General features: G+C 34.1%; 2 protein-coding genes across 5 annotated transcripts; both read left to right on the top strand.

Moving 5' to 3' along the window:
* Positions 1-17,450: 17,450 nt before the first annotated feature.
* On the top strand, positions 17,451-20,158 carry LOC107935857 (autophagy-related protein 8f). Of its 4 annotated transcripts, none has more exons than XM_016868482.2 (6): positions 17,451-17,878; positions 18,187-18,287; positions 18,361-18,416; positions 19,370-19,422; positions 19,604-19,722; positions 19,823-20,158. In XM_016868482.2, the coding sequence occupies exons 2-6, from the start codon at positions 18,251-18,253 to the stop codon at positions 19,909-19,911; spliced, it is 354 nt and encodes a 117-aa protein (XP_016723971.1). In that variant the 5' UTR covers positions 17,451-17,878; positions 18,187-18,250; the 3' UTR covers positions 19,912-20,158. The 4 variants fall into 4 exon arrangements, with proteins under 4 accessions (XP_016723971.1, XP_016723970.1, XP_016723973.1 ...); XM_016868481.2 differs by having other exon boundaries at positions 17,595-17,878; positions 18,235-18,287; XM_016868484.2 differs by having other exon boundaries at positions 17,595-17,951; positions 18,235-18,287.
* Positions 20,159-21,258: 1,100 nt separating this feature from the next.
* Positions 21,259-22,428, top strand: LOC121204486 (root meristem growth factor 10). Its single transcript, XM_041074330.1, has 2 exons — positions 21,259-21,770; positions 21,882-22,428. The coding sequence occupies exons 1-2, from the start codon at positions 21,642-21,644 to the stop codon at positions 22,182-22,184; spliced, it is 432 nt and encodes a 143-aa protein (XP_040930264.1). The 5' UTR covers positions 21,259-21,641; the 3' UTR covers positions 22,185-22,428.
* Positions 22,429-22,717: the final 289 nt, after the last annotated feature.

Genomic DNA, 22,717 nt, shown 5'->3' with positions numbered 1-22,717 from the left:
ATTTTGTGTATTTTGTGTTTTGTGCAATAGGGACTAAATTGTAAAAATTGTAAATGTCAGGGGTAAAATGGTAATTAGACCATTTATGTGTTTTTGGACTAAATTGAGTGAAAATATGTTTGAATGAGCTTAATTTGAATATGTTTAGATCAAGAACCAAAGAAATCAGATTTGGATCTGAGAAAAACGAAAATTGTCCACTAGTCGTCTCATTCCGTTTTACATCGTCCGAGGTAAGTTTATAAGCAATTAGACGTACTTAATATTAATTAAATGTGACTTATTTATGCTGAAATGAAATATGTGAATTTATATCTTCAATAGTCGAATGTATACAAGCTTGGCTACTATATTTTTGAATTCATTTTGATCGGGTTATGATGTCCGAAAGCCTCGTATGAACCTTAGGAATAGTTAGGATACATATGTCATGACATAGGATTTCGATATATGTGTGCGAGTAAGACCATGGCATCGATATGTGATTCCAATATGTGTTTACGAGTAAGACCCTGTCTAGGACAGCGGCATTGATATTTGACTACATGTAAGACCACGTCTAGGACGTTGGCATTGTACGATTTGTGTGATTATTCGAGTGTCCTATCCAATTCCGAATGGTTTATCGGGCAAAGATAAGTTATGTTCGAATATGTAAAACAGGTCAGATGGCCAGGTACGAATTGGTTTGTTGTTTATTTAAAATATGGTAAGTGAGAAATTTGGTACTTACTATAAACTATGTGTAATGCAATTGAAGATTATATGCGAGTTAGATAAGTGTATCCGGCCATGTGCATAGTAATAAAATAAGTTTAAATTAATAACATGTATGATTATATGTATTCGGTTACAAGTCTAATGTATGTGTATGAAATTATTTTTGTAATATATGAGCTTGTACATTTATATGTATGTGAATTAAGTTAATAATGGTCTTTTAGCTTTGGAAGTTTAATGATAAAAAGTTAACTTGGCTATGTGATTATTTGGTCAAAGTGACTTTTGCGAATGATTATTTAAATGCATGATATGAAATTTATATGTTTGGATCTTTATATATATATAAAATGATAATATACTTTGGTTTAGTTAATTAAATTGATGATATTGTTAGGCTACTCTTTTGCTTATGACTTACTAAGTTATAAAAGTTTACTCTGTGTGTGTTCATGTTTACCTTTGTTTTATAGGTTTTGGATTGCAAGTTTCGAGCTTGGAAATCGTCAGTGAAGCTTATCACACTTTCAGATAAGCTTAGAAATCGAGCTTGGATTAGTGTCTTGTTGAGGTGTTTGCATTTTAAATAAATGTTGTTATCCTTATCAGTTTAATTATATATTATGCTATAAAGGTGACTTGTTATAAAGGTATGATGCATATTAGGCCATGAAGTTAGCTTAATTTAAAAGGTTTGTTTTTCTTTGATGCGTTTTGGTGTGATGTTTGGACTTATAATTCGGCTTGGTAATGAGATAACAGATGGATGTATGTTCAGTATATGGTATGTATTAAATTGGTTAAGTAATGTATATGTCATTGTTGGTATTTGGCTATTAGGTTCGGTTAGTGAAGGTAAGAAATGAATATGCTACTTGACTATTTTGGTTAAGTATTTTGGTATAATTTTTAAATAGTAATTTAGGATTATGATTTAGGTATGTTTTGGTTAGCTTATAATGAAATATTTAGAAGTGTAAAATATGATGTTTATATTCGACTAATGATAGGCAAATTATGTATAAATAAATATATGACATGTTTTGTTTGTAATTCGATTTTTAACGTCAATAGACAAATTAGTACTAATATGGTCCCGTGGATTTGGTTATTTATTAATGAATGATAAATGGTATACATTCATATTCGACTATAGATAAGTAATTGAATATATTATAAATGATGCATATGACATGTTTGCATATGATTCGGTTTGTAATGACAAGAAAGATATTTGTGTTATGAATGATTTGGTTTGATTATATGAATGATATATATATTAAAGGAGTTTTAATGCCATAATATTTAGACGATAAGTTCGGCTAATAAAACTATAATGTACTTGTAAAATGATGTTTTTAAATTGGGAGTTCGGATATGGTTCAATTGATAAGTACATATGTGCAAAATTTTGTAATGACAAAATGGGTATATTTGTTCATATTGACTATTGCTAATGCTGTATATGTGAATGGATATTAAGTTGTGTAATATGGCTTATTTGGTTTTAAAATGTGCATGTGTATTGATTTCAAAGTATGGAATGTAATGAATTCTGTTTGAGTTGTGATGTGACTGGTAATGCCTTGTAACCCTATTCTGGCGGCGGATACGGGTTAGGGGTGTTACAGTCATCGAATCAGGTATGGGAATCAAACTGTTACTACATTATTTTAATTCCTTTTATAAAAGTTTATGTCGGCTTTTCTTGACCGTAAGCTAAACCGTTGGTTTTGGGTTTTTAATCATTGGAAGTAAGGGGGAAATTTGTCACTTTTTGATATATGTTGATAGGGCTAAGGTTGGGAATGGATCTGGTGGCTGAAACGGTGGTGTTAAGGCTGTTTTAGGGTTGTTTCGTGACCATTCCAGCGGCCACACGGGCGTGTGTCGACTTGCACAGCCATGTGAAGATGGGCGTTAGGATTTTCAGGCTGCATTGGGTGCCACACAGCCTGGCCACATGGTCGTGTGGCTGATTTGGGGATTTTGTCGATTTTCACATGGCCGTGTCCCTTGGGCACACGGGCGTGTGGGTTTGAGAATTAAAGATTCTGAGCTTTAGTGTCACATGGCTGTGTGACTAATTTGGAGTTTTAGGGATCCCACATGATCGTGTGTTTTGGGGCACACGGCCGTGTCTGGTAGGCACAAGGGCGTGTGATATCCTCACACGGTCATGTCTGCCCTACACTTGATTTTAGCGAAATTGGACAGAGAGTTACACAGCCTCTTTTCACAGCCATGTCCTTACACCATATGGGTGTGTGCCTTGTCACACGGCGTTGTGCTACCCTTCATATAGGCGTTTGGACCCTCACACGGCCTGGAATGCTCTACATGGCCGGAGCTCACGGGCGTGTGGCCCTATCTCTTTAGATTTTGGTTCTAGGTCAATTTAAGCGTACTTGTGACTCTATATGTTTTAACCCTTGACTAAGTTTTAGTAAGGGTATTTATGACTTTGTTCTGACTTTGGTTTAGGTGAAATTCGTGATTGGTTACGTAACATGTTTGATTCTGAACCCGGTTGACGTGGTGTGTGTGTGTAATATGGTTCTATCTAATTGTCTGATGAGGCTTCACTGTTCTGCAAGGTTATATTGCTGTTGAATCTTAATTTGGGTAGATGAGTATTCACCTTTCTAGTTCTGACCGACTGGATGTGAGTTTTGTCTCTAAAAGAATGTCTGTAACATTGTACTCTGTTTTTGTTCATCTGTTTGCACACATACATAGGTATATAATGTTTTTGGGTGGGATTGTGAAGAGAAGGAAAACTGAAACTGAATTGAACTGGAAGCTGATCTGCTAGTTGTTAGCCCTTAATATCCTGAGGGTCGTGGATTATGCTGTTAGCAGGTTACCGCATTACACCGTACAGCGCATACGTTAGCCTTACTACGTACAATTATCTAAACTGGCAGTTTAACTGTAACGTTACCAATATAGTTGTTTACTGCATTACACTGTACCGCTTATACGTCAGCTTCGCTACGTATTATCACTATTTGATCTGGCAGTTCATACTGCATGTCGGTAACGCGGTTTACCGCATGGCACTGTACAGCTTACTGATAGCCCCTAATACCCAAAGGGTCGTAGGCAGTCCCAATATCCTGAGTGATGTGCTCCGACCCGGGTAGTTGAGTCGAATTCACGTAGTTGCCCAATCGTAGTCGAGAGAATTGTTCGTGCCTGAGCTCAAGTGAGCTGATGGGAGCTAAATGGCGCATGGAGAGCTGGAGAGGAGTTGAGATCGGATTGCAAAAGGGTGCACGAAGTCTTCAAGGCATTGTCCTTAGCTCCTCCAACGTCATGAACCTTGTTGTCATCCCAAATGCATAACACCAATACGGATAAATCATCTTAAATTTGCTTGGTTCGAGCTCGAGTTATGGGGCCTTTTGGAAGCTCGATTGATTCAAGATTTGCATTCAAGGATGCCCCGGGCGTGCTCACATCACTGAGGGTCGTGGACATTTTTTGGAGTGCAGGGATGGATGGGCCTTACGAGGTCTTATGTGGTGTGGTTGGTTAGATGAGCTAAAACAGCTCTTATGTGGAGTGATGGGGGACAGAGTGGTGTGTTGGCTGGATTGGTGGGTTTTATAACTTAATTGCATTCATAAGCATCTGTTTGAGTGTTCTATGCTCTAGAATATCTGATTGTTCTGTTTGACTAAAAAGAACTTTTGTGGTTCTACGTACATCGTAACTCCGATTGAATCTGACTGACTGAGTAGAACTGGTGACTCTTTGTGAACTGTGATTATTTGATTGAGACTTCTGTCTCGAAGTTACTGTCTGATTTTGTAAGTATGTTCCGCTTCTGAAATGCTATAGGTTTTCAGATTCTGATTCTGTAGTAATTGGTTTTGAACTCACATTGAGCTCGAGTAGCTCACCCCCTCTTACTATTTTCTTTTCAGGTACCCTTTCTGAATTCTGACGCTGGACTCGGTATGCGGAGGTCTCGGACAATTTCAGCGTAATGGAATGTTAGATTTTGTTTTCTATTACGACTTTATTATTCTGCTAAAAGTTGAACTGTAAAGTTTTATAGGACCATGGTACAGTTTCCACTTTAGATTTTCATTCGTACATTTATTCTGGTTATTTTTCATACTTAACTGTAACTTTATCAGAAGAACTTAAAACGATTAAATGTTTTGTTTCGTAAAGATATGAATGGTTTTCAGAAATGAAATTAAGGTCGACTTGTTTTGTAAAGTTTTTCCTACGATCACTTCAGTGATCAATGTAGTACCCTGAGTTCGGTCTAAATTTCTAGGCCGGGTTTGGAGTGTTACAGTATTTTAGATCGATATCTTAGAGATATTGCCAGATTCAAAAACTTACACAAATTACAATTACAATTATATTCAATAAATTCAACAATTGTATCTTTAAAAAATTATTTTAGTTTTACATAATTGTAGTGAATCTCTCCTATTAAAGCTATATCAGTAATACAATTTTTTTTCATTTAAATAAAATTATTTTTGTTATTTAAACACCTCCTATTTTTACTCTTGTATATTTTAATGTTATTTGAACTCGATTAGGGGATTGGTTTGAAAAGTGGTTTTGAACCAGTTAAATTGGAAACTAGTACGAACTGGTTGAATCGATTAAAAAATCGATTGAATTGACAGTTGAACTGGTTGAACCAATTAAAAACCAATTGAACCGTGATTTTTAAATTTTTAATAATTTTTTAATTAAACTAATTGGACCGATAAACCAATAACTTGATCAATTTGATCACCTATCCGATTATATTATGTTATTTCACTGTTTTCATTTTAAATATATAGATTTTTATAATAATTTTTTTTAATTATGTAGTGAGTGTACATAAAATTATTTTAAAGAAAAGATAAAAATGGAGAAAAATATATAATAGTTGTCCAACTGCATTAAACAATGTCAATTATATAAGCCATATCACATGTTTTAAAAAATAAGTCAAATCAAATTATTTGATTAAAATATTAAAATAATTTACTTTGAGATTGAAAATATATATATTTAAAAGAGTAAAGTCACTAAAATGATAAACTGAGAAAAAAAAAACGTAAGACACTTACATTTGAAAAAAAATATTTAAAAAATTTATATGTAAATAATTGGTTTTCGTAATAATTATATAAAAACTTAAGTACTAAAATACTTTTGAAAATTAATTTAAAAATAAATTGAATCTTTTGTTGAAAAGTGAAATTATTTGAGTTGATGGGTGTTGAATCAACCAAAAATAAATGTCCACGACTAAATTGGAAATAAATTAAATTTGTAGTATAGAAAGTAGGATCGGTCCCACAAAGACTGGAATGATTAATATTTTCATTTTTTATGACTAATATTAGAGAAATCTGTAAAATTAATTAAGAGGAAATTAAATCTAAATCTAAAATAAATAATAGAAATTAAATGAAAATTAAATAAAAATGAGTAAAACAAAATTAAATCTAAATAAAACAAATAACTGAAAACTATTGGCTTAGGCATAATTCTAACTCCAGCTCCAAACTGATCCTAAACAATGAATTTTCTCCTCCAATTGATAAGTCGGTTATAGAGATCGAGGAACAGCCTTAAACCTCCTAATTCTTCCGTAGTAGTAAATTAACTGCGGGAATAGTCCGACAACTAACTCTTATCAAGCGAATAACTTGAAAGCATTTTCCACAATTTAATTCCTCGAAAGCCTTACGAACGAGACCCGGCTCAAATCAACAGCCTCAACAATTATGGATCGTACCAAATCACCAATGGTATGTCGTCCAATACTAACCGAGGGGTGCCCTTTCTTGATTTGATGCTAAAACAACGTAGTGAGACTAGTAAGTCTATCTCCTAAATCAGAGAATTAACGAATACCGATGTGAAAAATATTAAGTGCAAAATCGAAGTCCTATGATTCAAATATCAAACCAATTATTGACCTAAAACTAAATTAAAGCTAACAACTAATAAATTGAAGAACATGAAAATCAAAATGATTAAAAGAAAATGTATTAAAAAAATAAAAGAAAAGAAGGAATAATGTTTGGTGGTTGGGCGACGCCTCTTATTCTTCTAAACACTATATATATAATTAACAAAACCTAAAACTATAAGGGCAATCTGGGAAATCTGAGCAAAAAGAGTCATTTGTGGGGAAAAAAGGGACAACTAAAGTTCATGGGAAATGGATTGTGATTGGAGGTAGGCCTAGAGCAAATCCAAATGTATTATGACCCACTATTACCAATATTAGGTCAACTATTAATAATGGGGGAAATGAATTTAATGATGATTCTAGAATGGGCCGCTTGTCCGAAATATTAATGATAAAGGTTTCAGTTTTTTGCTTGTAAATTTTTAGTCAAAATTGGACAGAAACAAACATGGGGCAGTTCGGGGGGTTGAAAGTGGAGAATATGATGCTTCAAAAGGGAAAGAAAACAATGTGTTTAAATTTAGTGAGTCAAGTACTAGGTGCTCAAACCCAAATGTGCAAACTTATGAGGACAGTAACGTGCAACGAAACAAACCGCCTAATTGTGAACTGAGAGGTTCTGCGAATCCCATGGTGGAGTAATCGGCAGTAATGACCGATATTGTACGTGGCATTGAATGGAAACCCGAAGCTGACCTTCGGACAGATGTATTGCTTTCAGTTGTAGAAGTTTTGGATGATGATAATGATACTGGCAATGATGAAATTAGCAAATGTGTTAGCTTGTTGGTGATTTTTATTATTAGTTGGTTGATGGATTTAAAATTTTTTTTATGGAATTGTCAAGGAACAAGACATCCCCGTTTCCATAATTTCGTGGTTGAGTATAGGAGAGAAATTTGCCCAGATGCAATGTACTTTTTTAAGACACAGGTTAGTGGTATTCGGGCGGATGGAATCATTGCAAAACTTGGGTTCTTCAATTCATTCAGAATTGAAACGAAGGGGTTTTCTGGGGGGATTTGGATTCTCTGTAGTGATAATGTCTTCGTTGATATTCTGGATTTGCATCTGCAAGTGATTTTTATAAGGGTGAGAAACAGACAAGGACTCTCTAAGTTTTATGTTCAGTAGTGTATGCTAGCCAATAACCAGCAGCGCAATGAAGTTATAGGAGTATTTGGATTCTCTTATTACAAATATTAGGGAACTGTGGGTACTAGCAGGAGATTTTAATTCAATTCTGGAGCCCTCGGAACGGGCTGGTGGGCAGCAAGCGTAGGAAGTGGATGTAATGGTTTTTAAAATTTTATGTTTGATAATGGTCTTTGTGACTTGGGTTTCTGCGAGCCTCGATTCACCTGGAGTAGAGGTAATCTTTCACAGCGTTTAAATAGGGCTATATGTACTTTGGGTTGGGATACTTTTGTACCAAATTTCTCAGTGAGGAATTTGCATCACATAAAATTAGAATATCGACCAATTTTGGTTTCCCTCAATCTGTTGCAAAGTAAAGGTACTACGCCTTTTTGTTGTTTGGCTAATTGGTTGCTTCATGTGGAGTTTAAGAAACTTGTTAATAGTAGTTGGAAGAATGGTTTGGATGTGTTTATGAACTTGGAGTATTTCTAGAAAGGGGTCCAAGAATGGAATAAGTGTGTTTTCAAAACTTGAGTGTATACAAAGAATTCTGGAATTTAGAGACTCAAAAAGACTTCGTAACCGTGAGTTAGAATTAGGACAAGAAATGGATGACATTTTAAGGCATGAAGAGTTGTTATGGTTTCAAAAATCAAGAGCTAAATAACTTATGAGTGATGATAGAAATACAATTTAATTTCACAGTCGTATTATGGCTAGGCGAAAAAAAAAAGGGTTGAAGGTCTTAAAGTTGATGATGATTAATGGTGCTTCAATGCGAAAGTCCTTCAATAAATTGTGGTGCATTTTTTTAAGTATCTTTATCCTACGGATTACTCATTCAATGGCTTATGTCCTTTTCGAAGAAGGTTTCTTTTGATTTAGTCAACCAAAAAAGATAGTCTTTTAGTAGGAATTGGTGATGACGAAATCTACAAGGCCCATTTAGTCAACTTTGGGGTCTTCCTTGAGAGATGGATATTGCAATACCCAAGAAGATGTCTCGATACCATTAAAGGGTCTCTCATTGGTCTTTTATACTATCAAAGGTATCGTGATTTTAGGGGTTAGATATCGGTATACCCTTGCCCTAGATGTCGTTCTTGCTCATTTTCAACCTTCGACAATCCCTACATCACTCAAACATATGTTAGACCTCCTAATGGTACTATTGGCCAATTTAGGTAAAAAAATAGACAAAAATGAGAGATTTTCATTTATTACCCGAAAAATATAAAGATACGAAAAAAAAACTAATGTAAAAACTCTATTTTGCTCGAGAAAAAGCTCCTTAAGTGTGTTGAAAGAGCCTAATTTGCCACATCAATTTGTGACAGATCATATACCTATATATGTGTGTAAGGAAGTTGAAAAAATAGGTCACAATTTTTTTTGAGGTTCTACTTCGAAGTCGAGAAAACCGACTTTATTGTCTTGGGAGGTTTGTTGTCGACATACTGATAATGGATGACTTAGGCTGAGGAACCTAGCTGACCAAAATAAAATATTCTTGCTAAAATTGGGTTTCCAATTTCTCACTAATACAAAGGCGTTGTGGGTTCAAGTTTTGAGGAATAAGTATAATATTCAGGAAGTGATGCCGATCTCCATTAAAAGAGGTAATTATTATTTTTTATTTGGAGGTTCTTGATGTAGGTTTGGCAAGAGGTAATTAATAATGTCTTCTGTGAGTTAGGTGATGGATAATTGGTGAATTTTTGGAATGATGTATGGCTTCGTCAAGTCAGCCATCTTAGAGCCTTTTATAAGGGTATGGTACAACCTGATAATACTTTACGTGTATGTGATGTAACAAATGATAATGGCGCTTGAGACTTGATAAGATTAAGGACTTTAGTGTCGGATAACATTGTTACACAGATAATAACTATGTTGCCACCATCCGCATATGTAGGACTGGATTACCTAGCTTGGAGATGGATGTCCACAAATCGATTTTCCACTGTTAAATGTATAGGTGTTGTAACAACCCGGTTTTAGCTTAAATCGAAACAGTATTTTTGAGACCACAAATCTGATGTCGAAAATTTATTTTAATATTATTTTTGGTGTTTATAGCATGTGATTATATATGTGTGAAAATTTCATGAGTTAATTTTATCGTTTAATAGCTTAATTTGAGAAAAAATGACTAAATCGTGTAAAATGAAAAAGTTGCATTCTATTTAATAAAGTGTCTAATTGCTATGGCTTATTAAATGAAAGGTCCTTATGTTGATATTAGACCATTGATAGTGGGAATGGTCATAAATGGGCATATATTAGATGATTTTATAAAGGTTTCATTAAGGTTAAAATTGTAAAATGGCATATTAGTTATAATTAATAAAATAAATGAAGAATTTGGCTTCATTATCATCTTGTCTAACCGAAAATAAGAAGAAAGAATACCATAGTTAGGGCTTTGAAGGTTCGGCACTTGTGAGCTCAAATTGGCATGTGATTTTTGTTCGGTTTTTGATGATTTCTATGTTTTTGTGATTGTTGCTTTGAGTATTAGCTAGCCTATGCCCTAATTTTTTATAGTGTTGATGATTTTGAAAGTTTCCATTGATTAATTAATGTGTTCTTGGATGTTTATTGATGAGTTTAGAAAGCTTGTTGATAGATTAATATGTTTTGTAAACTGATTTTGAGTGAAAATATCTAAATAGGATTAAATTGTGAAAAGTGTAAATTGAGGGGTTAAATTGTGAAATAAATGAAAAATATGGGCTGCTAGGGACCCATAGAGAATTCGGCTAGGCTTGGGTTTAAAGAAATTTCATGAATTTTATGTATTTGTGAAATAGGGACTAAATTGTAAGAAATGTGTAACTTTTGGGGCAAAAGTGTAAAAATTCCCAAATATGTGTTTGTGGACTAAATTGAAATATTATGTGATTAAATGACTTGGATTTGTTATAATATAGATCAAGATAAGAGGAACCCGAACTTATATCGAGGCAAGAACAAAGTACTCGACTAATCGACTAGTTTCGTCGTTTTTACGTCCGAGGTAAGTTCGTACATGATAGACATTGTTACAATTATGTTTTTAATACTTTAATATTGCATAATTTATATAAATGAGATGATGGTTGTGTACAACGACGAATCAGCTATGTTTGCACTTGGTGTGCGTTTCGAGATAGCTTCGGCTATATATAGCACTTAGTGTGCAAATTGGAATAGCTTCGGCTATTTGTGGCACTAAGTGTGCGATACTGAGATAGTTTTAGTTTAATGTGATGGCATTAAGTGTGCGATATCGTTATAGCTTCGGCTAATCATTTTTACACTAAGTGTGCGAGTTCCTTGAGTATTGAAAGATTTTCGGATGGATTAACGTATTGAACAAAGAGGTGAAAATGTAATAAATAAATACGGGAGAGTACAGGTATGTATAGTACCTATGAGGTAGTTGATACTATGTGTATGAAGCTTTATGGATTTGTATATATATGATAAATGGCCATGGGTTAGAATTGAGTGATGATATGAGATTTAATAAGTGTTTATTAATTGATGATTTGAATACTGTGAACTGTCAAGTTTATTTAGTATGAACTTACTAAGCTATGAAACTTACTGTGTGTTATTTGTCTGTGTTTTATAGAGTATCAAAGCTAAATTGGACTTAGGGATCGTCGAGAAACGTCATCACACTATCAATCATCTCGTTGGTACTTTTGGAAGCTTTTTATGGTATAAGGCATTATAGGCTAGTGTCATTTTGGTATGTCTTAAATTATGATATTAGCATGAGTCTTGGCTTGTTAATGTTGGCATGTATTTGACCATTTAAGTTTGGTTTGAATTATATGTTTGATAAATGATATATGTGATGTATATAATGTCCTAAGTCTTAGCTTGTTTAGAATGGTAGTATGGATGCTCTTTTGGATAGTTATATGTTGTGGTATTATTGTTTGGAGTATATTTTGGTATGATTTGATGATGATGAATTGATATGTTTGAAAAGCATGATTTGGTATGTCTTGAATATGGAATTTAGTAGTTGAATTGAATGATGATAGATGGCATGGTATGTGTGTAAATTGGTATGTTTTGGCTGCCTATATATGTGTTGAAATGGTACCAATTTGGTTATTTTGTGTGCATGAGAAAAGGGTGGAAAATTGGCTTTTCAAATGACCTATTTTTGTCCACACGGGCAGAGACACGGGCATATGTCTCAGTCGTGTGTGACACAAGGTCATGCTAAACGGTCGTGTGTCCCTTGGGGTACCCTTTCGAATTAAAACAGTATACCCTATAGTTTTGACACGGCCTAGACACACGGGCGTGTCTACTGGCCGTGTATGGCACATGGGTTAGCACATGGGCGTGTGGTTGACCGTGTGATCCAAGTCAATAACCCCTCCAGTTTTCCCACGATCATTGCACACGGGCGTGTCTTCGTCTGTGTGGTACAAGTCAGTATGTATGCCTTGTTTTCACGTGGTTTGTGACACAGGCATGTCTAGTGACTGTGTGAGGCACAAAGCCTGTTCACACGGGTGTGTGACCCTTAAACCAAAGAAAATTTTTTAAGTTTCCTAAAGTTCGCAAATGTTATCGGTTTAGTCCCGAACCACTTCTAAGCATGTTTTAAGGTCTTATAAAGCCTTACAAGGGACATTGTGAATGATTTGAATAGATTTTGAGTATAAATGTATAAATGTATGTCAATGAGATGTGTTATTCGATAATGCCTCGTAACTCTATTCCGGCAACGGATACTAGTTAGGGGTGTTATAGGTGTCTTTATCCTATTGTTAATGAGGGAAATTCTAATACTTGAAGTTGATTTGGAAGGTTTGTAACAACCTAAACTTGGCCTAGACGTCCAGACCAAGTTCGGAGAGTTACATTACCAATACCAAAATTGCTACTATATAGCGCAGTCGAAATGAACCATTCATCATATAATATCCATCACAATAATTAATTAAACACATAATCTTCACAAATACCATAATATCATAGAATACCGAAATCCCTAATAGTAATGTTTAAAAAAAATAAAAGCTTGACTGAGCTCTCGTAGCACTGACCCGATCAAGACTAGGGACCACCTAAAATCCAATCAATAACAAAATGAGTTGTGAACTCAATGCGTAAAAGAAAGTTTATTCAATTAATACTAACTTATAAAGTAATTCCAAATTCAGAGATTCGGTTCGATATAGAAGTAATTTCGGTTCAGATTCAGAGCAAACGAGTTACATATATATATATACAATTTCAGTTCATATATGGTACAGATCAGATTCAAATACAACATTCATATTTCCGTCCACTACACACCATTTTTGGCCATCTCAACACACCATTATGTACATTCAATGCCCAACCAACCCTGCACACCTTTAAAGTGTTCGTTGACACTTTCACAAAGACGTAGCTTAGCTACTAGATTAATATGCGACAAACGCTAGAATTAGAATAATACCCATTGTGGCGTAGTCACGATTTCAGAACAAACTTCTTCCCCCTTCACAATATCCCAACACATGCCAATGTAGAACACAAATACCCGTAACATGTATTCAGTCATTCCAATTCATTACTCAATTAAATAAGGCAGTTTACTATCAGAGTAAGTATTATAGTGCACATATAATTATGTTGCTTGCAGATTAGTCTCAGAATATCAACCAGTTATCATATAATCAAATTCAATTATTCATATATTAAGGAAGCCAATATCAAGGTTAAGTAACATTCATGGCCTCAAAATCAACTTCTGGACCCAATAACCTGCCACAAGGCCAGGTCACATGCCCATATGCCTTGCCCGTGTGGTTCCGAAGTATAAACAACAAGTTACACAGCATAGACACATGTTCGTGTCCCTATCGTGTGACTCACACGGCCGTACATGCCCGTGCCCCTGGCCGTGTGGTTTTTGTACCACAGACAGTGAGTTACACGACCTGGGCACACATCTGTGTCCCTTGCCCATGTGAAACCTGTACCAATATGGCCACACACGACCTAAACACATGCTAGTGTGCCTTGCCCATGTAGCCCCAAGTCTATGAACAGTGAGTTACACGGTCACCTACACGGCCTGGACACACGCCCATGTGCCCCGCCGTGTGGCGTCGACTGCCACTGTTTTTGACGACCGAAACTTGCAAAATTAAGGTTTTTGGTACACATCTGATTTCGCTTTGATGAAGAAACAACGCGGAGACTACCAAGAACCTAATTAATCATTCAATAATCAATTACACCATCAATTTTAATATTTTAGCAAAATCAACCTACCACTAAGATCATGTCGAAAGTTTCGACGCAATCCCAACTTAATCCGCATACTCACATCGCATAAAACAGGAGAAATCAGACTAACACGGCGGAATAACGTCTCTTGCAATATCCTCGCCTAAAAAGGTAACCAATCAAATTATTAAACAAAACGTTCACACAACCGAGCAAAATCCCATTTCGACAAAATATTGTTAACTCAACAGAACTCGCAAAACGAGAGGAAAGTAACGACAAAACTTACTCAATAATCGCACAGTCGACCTTACAGGCAATTAAGAACTCCCAATTAATGTAGAATTGAATACCGTAAAAGGAAAAATAAAAGAAAAAAAAAGAAAAGAAGGAGAATCAGAAAAGAAAATAAACTTAGAGAAAAAAAACAAAGAAGAAGGTATGATAGAAATTCTTCAGACTATTTTAAGTTAACCACCTCCTTCAGGCATTTGCAAAAAATATTTCCTAACGCATACAATGGGATTTAAACTTGGAATTAGACAGATTACAGACAGATGCTTAACTAGTGGACTAGCAGGCTCATTCTTGACACTGATTTATCCAACTTTTAACGATGCAACTCGAACTTCAGACCTTAAACACAAAAGCAGAGCACAGAACCAGAGATACAAAAATCTAATTACTACAGATACTCACAATTAAATTCCTAAAATTTTAGGGCGTTACAAGGTTAAGGCTTCCTAGAGAGTTTAACTGTTCATTTGGTTGTTATGAAATGATAGATTGTTGACAAATAGAGAATGGGCTAGGCGACATATGGCTAATAAAATTCATTTTCCAATGTGCGATCATGCTGTGGAATTAGAGATTCATGCAATTGAGAATTGTCCTTTCTCAAAGTCGGTGCAGATCTTTATGGTGCCGAGGTTTGCTCATAATGTTTTCTTTACTATGCAGACTAGTGATTGGTTTCTATGGAATATGTAGAATAAAGGGCATTATGGAAGCAATGATGTTGAATGGCAAACTCTTTTTCCCATACTATGTTGGTTGCTCTAGAAAAGTCCGAATAAATTTGTTTTCTTTAATATCTATAATTCTATACAGGAGGTTGTGGATACAGGTGTTGTGTAGGCGAGGAGTTTTATGGGATCAAACACCAATATATTGCTTTCTATTCCAATGGTAACGGGCAGGTATTGCTCTCCACTTGATAGAGGTTGGGTTAAGCTTAATAAAAATGGGGCAAGTTCGTTGAATATTTCTAATGCTTCTATTAGATGAGTGTTTAAAGACTCGGATGCAAACTAGTTATGTGGCTTTTTGATGATGATTGGTAAGGATTTCATTTTTAGAGTTGAAGTAAGAAAAATTGTAGAAGGGTAGCATATAGCTTAGGATAGGAATTTTAGACAAATAGATGTGGAGTGTGATAATGCACTTTTAGTGGAAACTATTTTATTTGGTGGCGCCGCTACTAGTAATTTGATGGAATTGCACCTATTTCATCAATTGTTAACCTGGACTTAAAAAGTCCAATTTCTTCATATTCCAAGATCTTTAAATGAAGTTGCAAAATATGCTCCTAATGGTGTCTCAGGATTACTCTACTTTGAAGAGCCTCCAAGTTTGATGTGTGATTTATTGTTGATGGATAGAAATAATTCATCAATACTTTAGTCTATGTTTAATATTGTAATCCTGTAATGTTGTTATTTCTACCAAAAAAGAAACAAAACCTAAAACTATATGGAATGTGTTGAATGTATGCCACTTTGCTTTTCTCCTTGCTATTCGTGCGCGCACAAACATAAATATATTAATAATTTAAATTACTAAAGCTCTAAAATAAAAAGAGATAAGTTTAAAATACAAAAAGTTTTAATAGAAATAATCTTAAAATTTTTGTCTTACGCATCAATTTGAGCTCTCGTGTCAAATTTTCCATACTATCTACATATTGACTCGTTTTCCACTAAATTGGATAATTATCATACCTACATAGAAAATGATTAATTAAGTGCCAAATTAAGTAGAACTCATACCCAAAATTAATTAAAATAAATGATAAAAATATGTCGATTAAGCGCATTATCATGAGCATTTAATTGAAAATTAGCAATTAATTGAGTTATTGAATATGACTTTTTAGTGAAGCCCCTAATAGATTATTAAATACTGATGTGATAGGTGACATGATGATTGACGTAGCATATGACATGAAAATGTTGATGACGTGGCATCTTACATGGATGGCTTAATTATTTTTTATTATTTAAGCTTAAAAATTATTAAAATATTATAAACTTTTTAAAAATTAAGAAAATATAGAAAATCTATAAAATTTATTAAATATCATAAATTTTAAAAATTAAAAAATATATATTAAATTTATAAAATATTATACATATGTTATGAAATATATGAAAATATCATATTAATATTATAAAATTTTAGAAATTATATAAAAATAATTAAAATGATAAAGAATCTATAAAAACTAATAAAAAAAGTTATAAAATTTTATTAAAAGTCTAAAAAAAAGTTGTAAAAATTAATATATATATATATATAGGAAAATTAAAGAATTTTTTTTAATTTTAAAGGTATGGATTAAATTTTTATAAGGAACTTAAAGTGTGATGGTAATCAAATTGGTATGGAGTGTCAAGTAAAGGGTTTGAGATAAGCTTAGTTAACTATTGATGTAGAAAAACACTTTTCAACAAAAAAAAAATTGGTAAACAAATAGCTTTCAAATCAATCATTGATTTTAATTTGGGATTTTAATTTTTATCGCCAAACCAAAAAGCCAAAAAAAATTAACTTTTACTTTTTAGAAAGTGCTTTTCAATGAAGCGATCTTTTTTATCTACTTATTAAATCTTTTACTTTAAAATACTATATTTAAAATTTGACGTTTTACATTTTTAAAAACATTTCTGATAATAATAATAAACACTATCAAATTTTTTAAAACCTAAATAGTAAACTAGTCCATGATGATTCGTGTTTGGTGGCTTAAAAAGGGTTATGAGTAAGCCATGAGTAAATATATGATAAAGGGCAACATGTGTGGGAAAAAAAAAGAGTAGAACTTTTTATTAAAAAATTTTAAAAATTATTAAAAATTACTAAAATATTATAAAAACGGTAGACAAGTATAAAAATATATAAAATTTATTAAATATAAAAAAATTAAAATTACTACTCCTTTTATAAAATTTTATTTTTTTATATTTTTAAGAATTTTTATATAATCTCTAGAAATCGTTTAAGTCCTCCAAAAATAAATAAATGAGCAATTACCTTATAAAATAATTTTAAAAAATTAAACTTTTTTTTACATATAAAATTTTTCATGTCAAATATTATATCACCTACCACGTCAATATCAAGGACTTCAAAAGGAAACCATAATGGAGGAACTCAAATTACTAAATTTCAATTAAAATCTAAATTCCAAGAGTAACTCAATTGAGTATTGAATTTGTACATTGCAGATATTTTAATATTTAAGCCTAATATAAACATAACACAGAGTTGAAGATGAGGTGTGTTGGAAACAGTGTAGAATTCTGAAAAAATTTGCTCACCAAGGATGGATGATTCTAAAATGAAGTGAAATGAGGAAGCGTCATCCAATTCCAAGATTGGATAAGTATTGAAGAAAATCCAAATACCGTAGGAGACTGACGTGGCGGTTACTTGGTTAGCAACCTAGCCCAGTTGGAGGAGAAATGCCCCCAAACTAAAACAAATCTTAAATAAACACCTATTTTTATCATCTTCTCATTCATATTAATCTTCAAGACAACAACACCTCATCCATCGGTTAGTTGATTTCTTCATCATCTCATCTCTTTGTTTCAATTCAATCCTTACAGCCTTTTCTATATCTGCTGAGGTAAAAAAAGAAATCTTGAATTCTTGTTCTTTTGGTTTCTCAATATCAAATATGGTTTGGGTTTCTTCTTCTTCTTCTTCTTCTTCTTCTTCTTCTTCTTTACTGTCTTGAATTTATGATGATCGGATTCTTATTTCTTCTTTCTTTTTTTATTTAATTTGGAATTAAAGGATATCTTAACTTGAATTTGAATTGTTGTCCTACTTTAAAGTTTGTGGTTTTTGTCTACGGTAAGGTCTAAAAATAGGGTATCAGTTGACTTTACATCCTGATGGTTCTGCAGTGATATATCAGCCGATATGACTAAAAGCAGCTTCAAGATTGAGCATGATTTTGGTATGTTACTGCTGATCATGTATTAGCTATTCTTTGGTTGCTTTTCATTAATTTATGGATTCTTCATATTCAGAGAAAAGGCGTGCTGAGGCTGCCAGAATCAGGGGAAAATACCCTGATAGAATTCCAGTAAGAATTCATCCTTACCCTTGTCTTTTTCCACCCTTTTGACTTTTTTTTATTTTTTCCTCTCTTCTTTGCTGATGTTAAAGAATAATTATGATTGTTCCACCACTTGTCTATTCTTTGTGCATTCTGTTGCTTCTTAATTTTTTTCTAGGTATCCATTTTAATATATATAATTTATTTTTGTACAAACGAAGGATCAAATGATTCAATTGGCTAATTTACTGAAAAGTCTTATTTTTGTTGTGTTATAAGTTCTTTTCTCGTCTATGAGCTTTAGAGTTTTGAGCCTAAATCATGGCTTTGCACTGCCTTCACCTGTAATGCTTGTCTAACTTTTGCTTTAAGTATATATGTTAATGGATGACTTTTTTCTTAAGACTTGTCGTGGTGTCTTTGCGGCATTTTGATATCTATTGTGTTAACATCGATTATACACTTTGTTGAGTGTGACTTGATGATTATGAGCAATAGATGAGTTCTATTTCTGTCATGATATCTAGAAAGCAATTTCAGTCCTGCCAATACCAATGTTCATCTATTGGTGGATGTGACTTGATGATTAAGAGCAATATCTACTAGTAGAACAGCTAATGGTCTGGAATGGTATTTGTGATCTATACATTTTCTATTTTAAAGCTTAATAAAGATAAACCTGAGCCTGAAATCCCCTGCCCCTCCCTGTCAAAGTCTAGAAAAGAAAAAAACTTCTTAAGGAGGAGGAAGGGTTGTAACTCAAGAACTTGAAAGTGTAGAATAGACGATGTCTTTATCCCAGATTGAGTTATCAATAGAAAAAGACTTCATAATTTAGCTGTGCAATTGTTTAAATGGAGCCTGCTTAAAACAGTTTATTCACGTTTGGCTTTTCATCCCTGCATAAGGCAAAAGTGAAATTTATAACATTTTAATACCCCAATCTTGCTTCTATTGATGTTTGCGCATGTGCTTTTTAGGTGATTGTGGAGAAGGCAGAAAGAAGTGATATTCCTAACATTGACAAGAAGAAGTAAGCAAAATTTTCATGCCAAGTTTACCTTATTCCTTGTTATCGTTCATTATTATTTATTAGCAACTGCTAGCCACCATGTGTATGGTTGCATTTTAAGTCCATTGATCAATTTCCTTTGGCGCAACTGAAATATAGGTAATGGATATCCTTTTGATGATTTGATTTAAATAATTTACAGATACTTGGTCCCTGCCGACCTCACAGTTGGTCAGTTCATCTATGTAATCCGGAAGAGAATTAAACTGATCGCTGAAAAGGCTATCTTCATATTTGTGGACGGTGTCCTCCCACCGACCGGTATTAAAATTTGCAAATTTCTTCTCTTTGAATAATGTTATACGTTAATATATTTACCTTTTCAATTTCTATATGCTAAGTAGCCATGATCGTTATGCAGGAGCAATTATGTCAACTATCTATGATGAAAAAAAGGATGAAGACGGATTTCTGTACGTTACATACAGTGGAGAAAATACATTTGGCTAGCAGATCATGCAGGGACCTTATTTCCATGCTATAGTTTACATTTAATTGAATAAATTAATAATTGTGGCATTCTGCCTAATATATGATATGATTCCTCGGAATGCCTATACGTGTATAGTTTCACCGTACATAATTCCATGTCAATCTAAAATGTCGGAACTATTGCTCAAATTCATTGAAGAATGTTGTAACCCTTTATTCAACTTTGTCCGTAAAAGTTGACAATTCAACCCATTTATTAGTTTCACTGATGGCTGATGTTTGACAAATTCCCCTGGTTCAGAGTATTTGAATCCTACTATAGTTAACATGGAGAACAGTGGTACATCGTATAATATAAAATTGGTGCCGTGGAGACAAGGGAGTCTGAGACAACCGAAAATGCTTGACTTTTACCAAACATATCGATTGGATCCGATTTGTCAACGCCCCCTGCCCGAATCCCCATCCCTCTGGGAACTCGAGCCTGTCTCGCCGGCGCTCCCTTCTAAACCCAACAGAAATAAACATCCCCCACGAGACCACCAACATTCAAACACCAAATGCATGATACAAACAAAACATGAAGGCACAATGCATGCTTTCACCACGAGAATGTTTATCTGCAGGTCATGCCAAAGCATTTTATGTTAACGAGAGATAAAGATGGTTTAACTTCATATATCAAATTTGAATATTAAAAGAAGTTTGAATTTTTAACGAGAATTAATGAAATATGTGAAGATTTAATCTGTGTATCATCCCCAACGAGGGTTGGGTTTCTCTCAGCGTGCATATTTCGGGATGACCTGCTTTTTGGCTTTGATACGCTGTTGGTTTAAAAGGTTAAGAATGGCGTTGCCAGGAGTCGGACAACTAGTGGAAGGAATGGATTTCGGCGGCCATTGGGGGGGGGGGTTGAATCCACGTGGCAATTGAATAACTCAGATTGTATGGCCGGTGTTGACGGTTAAGGGGGGGAACCCTTGTGTTTCGCACAACATATGAAGGAAGAGGTGGTGGTGGTGGTCCATGTAACCTTGTCTCCTTGGTTGCATGGTCCTACCTCGCTCCCGCACATTTCCGCTTTGTAGGACCGACGTACGTGTATTTTCACATTCACTGTTCAAGCTTTTTGGAGCCTTGCAAATGGCTGTGAGTGCATGTGGCGTTGGCAAACTACACATAATATTGCTTCATGCTTATGAATTTCGCTACTTCACAATGAGTTCCAACATCGATCTTCTTAAAACTGTTCTAAAAAGAAGCTAATAACATATTTTTCTTATTATTTTCGTTTTCGTTAGGGGTTATATAGGGACATTTTAGTCATTAATTGCACCATTCTCCAAGATCTATCGACTAAGATCTAAAAAGGGTTCCCACTTTTTTAGTTTTAGCATTAGAATATTCATCGGTTTTAAGTTTTCCAAGAATGAAATGGTGGGTAAAGGCAATTAACTAGAAGTACTAAAAACGACATGAGATTTAACTAGTGTCCCTCGGAACACACAATCAGCTAGCTAAGCACGCATTAGCTTTCTTCAATTTATTTATCTTACTTCTCATTTTCTTACCTTTTATACTTTTTCCTTCCGATATATAATCACCAAAGCAAGCTCTTATGTTGCTTCTCTAATTTCCCTGGTGAGGGGTATATGTTGCTTCTCTTTATACATCTGCATGTTCTAAGTGAAGCATATAGCTGCATTTGATGATCTTACCAGTACCACATCTTGCTTTGCCTTAACATGTCAACCCCATCTTGTTTTCTTCTTCTCCTTCTATGCCTTTCTCTGCAAGTGTGCAGTGCTCGTCGTCTTGTTGTAGTTGTCAGTAAGCATCATAAGATCAATAATATACTTCACTTCTCCATCAAGGTAGGTCCAATATACAATGACAATCATCATCTAATGTTTTGCTATTTTGTTGTACATAGTGCGCATGCATTATTTAACTTCGTTTGGGTTTGGGGGCCTTTTGTTTTGCAGAATGGTATGAAGAACGATCGAAAGAACAACTCAGTTCCAGTATTACAGGCGAAATCGTCTTCTTCCAAGGAACTCCGATCCATGAAAGAAGAAAGCATCGAGGAATCTCATGGATATAATGTCACTCAAAAGCTGGAAGATGCTGAGGTGAAGTACCAAAAGACAATAGTCGAAAATGAGAAGAAAAAAAATCCAAGTGTTGCAGTTTCTTGGCGTGTGCCTCACAAGAAACATGGCGAAAAAAATCCAGGTTTTAACTTGGATTACTCACCACCAAAGACACATCCTCCTCATCACAACTGATATATATTAAAAAAAAAAGGTTTTATTTTCTTTGCTAGTCCAGAGAGTCGAGGAAAGAAAGCTAAGCTACCAGCTTCCGCAAGAACCGCAAAACATAGAGTTAAAAGAGCCTTTTAAAATATTAGGGCTCAAGTCAAATGTTGATCTTTCCAGCATAGGCATAACAAGTTATATATATGACTATATATATAACATAGGGTGATGGATTATATAATGAGTTACAAGCCCTTTTTTCCCCTCTATAAATTTAGTGTATATTCATCATGGATCATATATATATGTTCCTCGGAGAGAAATATTTATGTTTCATTAATCTTTTCAAACTACATGTAACTTCTACTATTGATTATATGTGTGTGTGTGTATCCTGCTCCATTCTTTTCTCTTTATATTTCGTTTAGGTGTGAAAGATGAAGCAAATATAACACAGTTCGGAATAGTAGTGGGTAGATGCAAGTCAAAATACTACGGCAGTCATTAAATTAGTTTTGGCCAAGGTACGCTTGAATTGGCAATTTCCGTGAAGGCAAAAC

The sequence above is a fragment of the Gossypium hirsutum genome, chromosome A08 (genome assembly GCF_007990345.1).
Source record: "Gossypium hirsutum isolate 1008001.06 chromosome A08, Gossypium_hirsutum_v2.1, whole genome shotgun sequence".
Taxonomy (NCBI): domain Eukaryota; kingdom Viridiplantae; phylum Streptophyta; class Magnoliopsida; order Malvales; family Malvaceae; genus Gossypium; species Gossypium hirsutum.
Note: the sequence above shows the minus strand (reverse complement) of the source record. Positions and strands in the feature narration are given on the sequence as shown.

Bases quoted from the DNA above. Each gene is read 5' to 3' on its own strand.
- LOC107935857 (XM_016868482.2), top strand. From the start codon at position 18,251: ATGACTAAAAGCAGCTTCAAGATTGAGCATGATTTTG. The intron at 18,417-19,369 runs GTAAGAATTCAT...TGTGCTTTTTAG, and splicing joins AATACCCTGATAGAATTCCA to GTGATTGTGGAGAAGGCAGA. The intron at 19,423-19,603 runs GTAAGCAAAATT...AATAATTTACAG, and splicing joins CCTAACATTGACAAGAAGAA to ATACTTGGTCCCTGCCGACC.
- LOC121204486 (XM_041074330.1), top strand. From the start codon at position 21,642: ATGTCAACCCCATCTTGTTTTCTTCTTCTCCTTCTATGCCTTTCTCTG. The intron at 21,771-21,881 runs GTAGGTCCAATA...TTTGTTTTGCAG, and splicing joins TACTTCACTTCTCCATCAAG to AATGGTATGAAGAACGATCG.